Source organism: Stegastes partitus, unplaced genomic scaffold (genome assembly GCF_000690725.1).
Source record: "Stegastes partitus isolate 25-593 unplaced genomic scaffold, Stegastes_partitus-1.0.2 Scaffold606, whole genome shotgun sequence".
Classification (NCBI taxonomy): domain Eukaryota; kingdom Metazoa; phylum Chordata; class Actinopteri; family Pomacentridae; genus Stegastes; species Stegastes partitus.
In genome coordinates, this window is record NW_007578337.1 from 165985 (window position 1) to 170014 (window position 4030).

At 38.0% G+C, this 4030-nt stretch overlaps 1 protein-coding gene across 1 annotated transcript in view; it reads right to left on the reverse strand.

Annotated features, from left to right (window-relative positions):
- Positions 1 to 4030, reverse strand: part of LOC103362826 (protein unc-13 homolog B-like) — a gene marked incomplete at its 3' end in the record, with an annotated part of 222157 nt that overhangs the window by 153028 nt on the left and 65099 nt on the right. The window contains exon 3 of the mRNA XM_008289320.1: positions 908 to 1007. Within this exon, the coding sequence (XP_008287542.1) occupies positions 908 to 1007 (100 nt within the window). The remainder of the gene's footprint in view (positions 1 to 907; positions 1008 to 4030) is intronic.

Sequence of the window (4030 nt, forward strand, 5' to 3'; positions counted from 1 at the left end):
AGCTATAAGGAGCTGTTCTCTGCTCCTGGCCTGTTAAGTGTTTGAAAATCCTGGTTTAGCATTAGCCTCAGATAGCGAGCTAAGTCAAACAGCCGGCGGACACATTTTTACAACTTCATGCTGCACAGCTCATCAACATGAACTCCACAATTAGCAGTTAGACAGCAGCAAGGTGCGCTCATTTTATACGACCCTCGCGGGCGGTGGGAAAACACACCTGTAACTCCATCTCATTAAACAGCAAGAGGTTCTACCTGTGTACAGTAAATCTACACAACATTTTCTTCTTCTTTGTTATCGATTAATATTTTCAACTGGTCAAATTGTTACCACCAAGTAATCAATAAATAAATAACAACATTTCCAGCCAAAAAAAGAAAGTTTGTGCTACTTCAGCAACACAAACACGGTGTCATGGATCTACAATTAAACTGTATCCCATTTGTAATATATTCAAATATACCACAGTGAAAACCCCTAAATGTTCAAATGCAAGAGTTGCAGAATGTTTTGAAGCCACAGAGACATCCAGGAAACTTTAGAATCTTTTGTTCTGTGACCATTATGTGCCTCATAAATGTTTCAAACTAAACCATAGAAGTCCACAAGTTCTTCATCACCAGTTCTTTATGTTTGATCCTTATATCCATCCCGCCATTTATGGTGCTTTTGCTCAGATGGATATTAAAACCCTTACTCAGCAGACAGTGAAGCATCACTGAAACTCTGTCCTTTTATACAAAGTTTAACAAACACAGGAGCTTTAAAACACTGCAGTCAGTTTAAAAATGAAGTGTTCCAATGATTTTGTTGTCATAAAGGGCAACAAATTGACTGATGTTTGGCTGTTTATTGGAAATTCACAATGACAGATAAGAATTTAAAGTAGCAGCAGGACGACACTCACAACATGAAGTCTTGTTCCCAACATGGCTGGTCTCCGCGGACAGTTATAGTCGTACTCTTCACATTCTGCACCTTTAAAGTCACGTAGGCGTTGAATTTGTCTGGAACAGAGAGAGAAATTAGTGATTTATATTGTACATTTTTGTTAAAACGTCTTATTCTTCGAACAAGAACAGGTTATTTTTGTTAAATGTATTTGTTTGAAATGTAATCTTGTGTGAAGTGTCTGTGTTAAACAAACTTCTTTGATTCTGTTCTGCTTGTGCTACCCAGAGACTCCATTATTGATCGAACTACAGAAAACAGCTGTAAATGTCCATTATTTTTGGAGAAGTGAAGCATCTCTAGAGCTCAGAAAAGACAAAGGGGAGCTCATAAAGGCTAAAAATCCCAACGTGGCGGATATTTCATACGGCACAGAAATAATTGAACTACCTGAAATGGGAAATAAGGGGAAATAAAGAACACGCTGCCAGCGGGGAATTTAATATTAAACACTAATATACAAGAGATATAGACATCATCCCGGACCCAGCTGCAGGATGTGAACACTAAACACACAGCTTAGGCTCATTTAACCCTCTCTGAGTGCATTTTTCCTTTAAATCACCAAACAATGCAAAGACGATAAAGCAGCGAGGACGGCATACTGCTGCAGAACCATCAAACAGCAGCGATTGAGTGCAAATCAGTTTAAAAGCAATAAACACTTGAGTCATAACTCATGAAGTGGTGATGAATAATTCTGATGTCTTTGCTAATATGAAATATGAGTGAATTGAAGGATTTTAGGGATCAACAAGCACCGTACGATTTCTTTTTCCAACTTTTTCTGACTTCACTGACTTAAAAAGATGAAGAAAGCTACTATCATGTGAAATTATGTTCATATACGGCTAATTTCTTTACAGAATAAGGTTTGTTAAGTGTTTTCTTGCAATGTCTTACATTTTAAATCAGCATCATTTTGCAATCAGTGACCTCAGACGATGATCTCCTTCTAACCTGCCTCAGGAACCACACTGTCACCAGAAACGCATCATAATCGCGCTTTACTTGCTACAAGCGCATAAAACCAATTGAAATATCCAATCAATCTGCATTGTGTTGATGAATAAACAATCTGTGGAGCTGTACATGTCCTGTAAATTCTGTTTTGTGTTGCAAATCAGTTTGATATAAACTCAGGGCTTAAAACAAGCAAACCTTCTGTTCCTGAAATGCGTTTGGGGGAACCTTTTGGTCAATATAGCCAAAAGACAGCTAGCCTGAAAGCTAATTTATTTTTCCAACTTCCTGGAACACAGCATGGTTTCTCCAAAATCCATTCCAAAAGTAAATACATGCAAGTAGGAGCTTAACATTGAAAGTCCCGTATTCACCTTTAATTAGGTCACATGTGTGGAAACAAGGTATTAACTCATAACTATTTTCCCATTATCTATAGATGCTTTTCTACCTTATCCAACATTCTAGCTAACTGCTTCAGCTTTTTTTCAGATTCCTGATACAATTAAAACCAGTTTCCATTACTTTTAGTAGCAACAAATACAGCTTGATGTCGTGTAAACCGTAATTTCTCACAGTCAGGGTTGCGAGATGTCAAAAAAAGTGTTCAGATTCTGAAAATCAGATGCTATTTAAGCCTTTAGCAACAAAGGTAAGAGCAAGGATATGAATAGGATCAGGTACAGATGTATTTTGTTCACTAAAAATGTCTAACTCTTAGTTTTGTCTGTGCTATTAGCTTTGCTGAACGTCTGTTGGACTCAGGCTTAGTCCAAGTTTAGCTCCTTCTCCAGCAGCTGAAGTGATGCCTGACTGCAGGTTCTTGTCTTTTTTTGTTTTTTAAATCTGCTTTCTCAATTACTGTTCTGCTTCAAACCAAATCATGTTGTTTTTACACTACACTTAGACTTTTGGATACTTTTAAAATTGTAAATAAAATCCATTTTTGCACCTTATTTCTTCGACCAGAGCGATTTGCAGGTTTATCATAGTGCACATAGGTTACCTATCATCTATCTAGACATTTTTATTAGCATCCAGTAATAGAGTTCTACTTTGTGCAACAACGCAGCACAAATACTACGATAGAAAATCCCATTTTCAGCTTTTGAATCTTCTAAATATTGGTCATATATGTAAAAAAAAAACATGAGAACAGATGGGAGTGAAGAGAAACTGCACCTTAAGTAAGCGTGTCATGGAACTTTTAATAACGCTCATTTGCAGGAAGATGTCACTATTAACTGGAGAAGAGCTGAACAGAGAACATTTTGTGCCACTTCAGACGGCGGACCAGACTCCCATTACTCTTCCTCGTCACACGCTGACGGCTCTGCTCAGAACTACGCCACCGTTTCCACATTTTCTACGAAGCCGCTCCGAAGAAACTGACACACATCTCTTGGTACAAGATCCGCACATTCTGTAAACTAGGAATATGTTGCTCTTCATGAACCCTTTGCAATATACAAATATATCCTATTTCTGGTACAATTTGTGCCGTATAGACAATCTGTGCAGTAACAATGCTTTGTCAGTATTTCTATTCATCAAAAAATCTGTGCAACACCACTGATATGTGCAATAATTATTGTTGCAGTAGTTATTTTTTGAAGTAGTTCTTATGTATATTTTATTTTTTTATACATTCCCTAAATGCTTGCACCCTCTTTGCGGCTGTAACGCTGCCAATTTTCCCTCAGTGTGACTAATAAAGGGTTATCTTATCTGTTCAGCACTGACCTGCAGCCTTTAACATGTTCTGTCATGTTAAAGAGACATGTAGTTATTCTACAGAGATCAGCTGCTGGACAGTTAATGAACCTCTCTGCTGTAGAAGTTCTCCTCTATTCTAAAAGACGATTATTTCAGAACATGATCAATTCAATTCAATTCAATTTTATTTGTATAGCGCATATTTACAACAACAAGTCATCTCATAGCGCTTCGCAAAGACAGAAACACCCAACAATCCAAAACATCTGGATTCCCTTTAAGCTTCAGCAGTCCGCAAGCAGTCTGCAACAGTGGGAAGGAACTGAAAACCCCCACGCGGGAAAAAAAAAACCTCCGACAAAACCAGGCTCAGGGCCATCTGCCTCCACCGGTTGGGTGG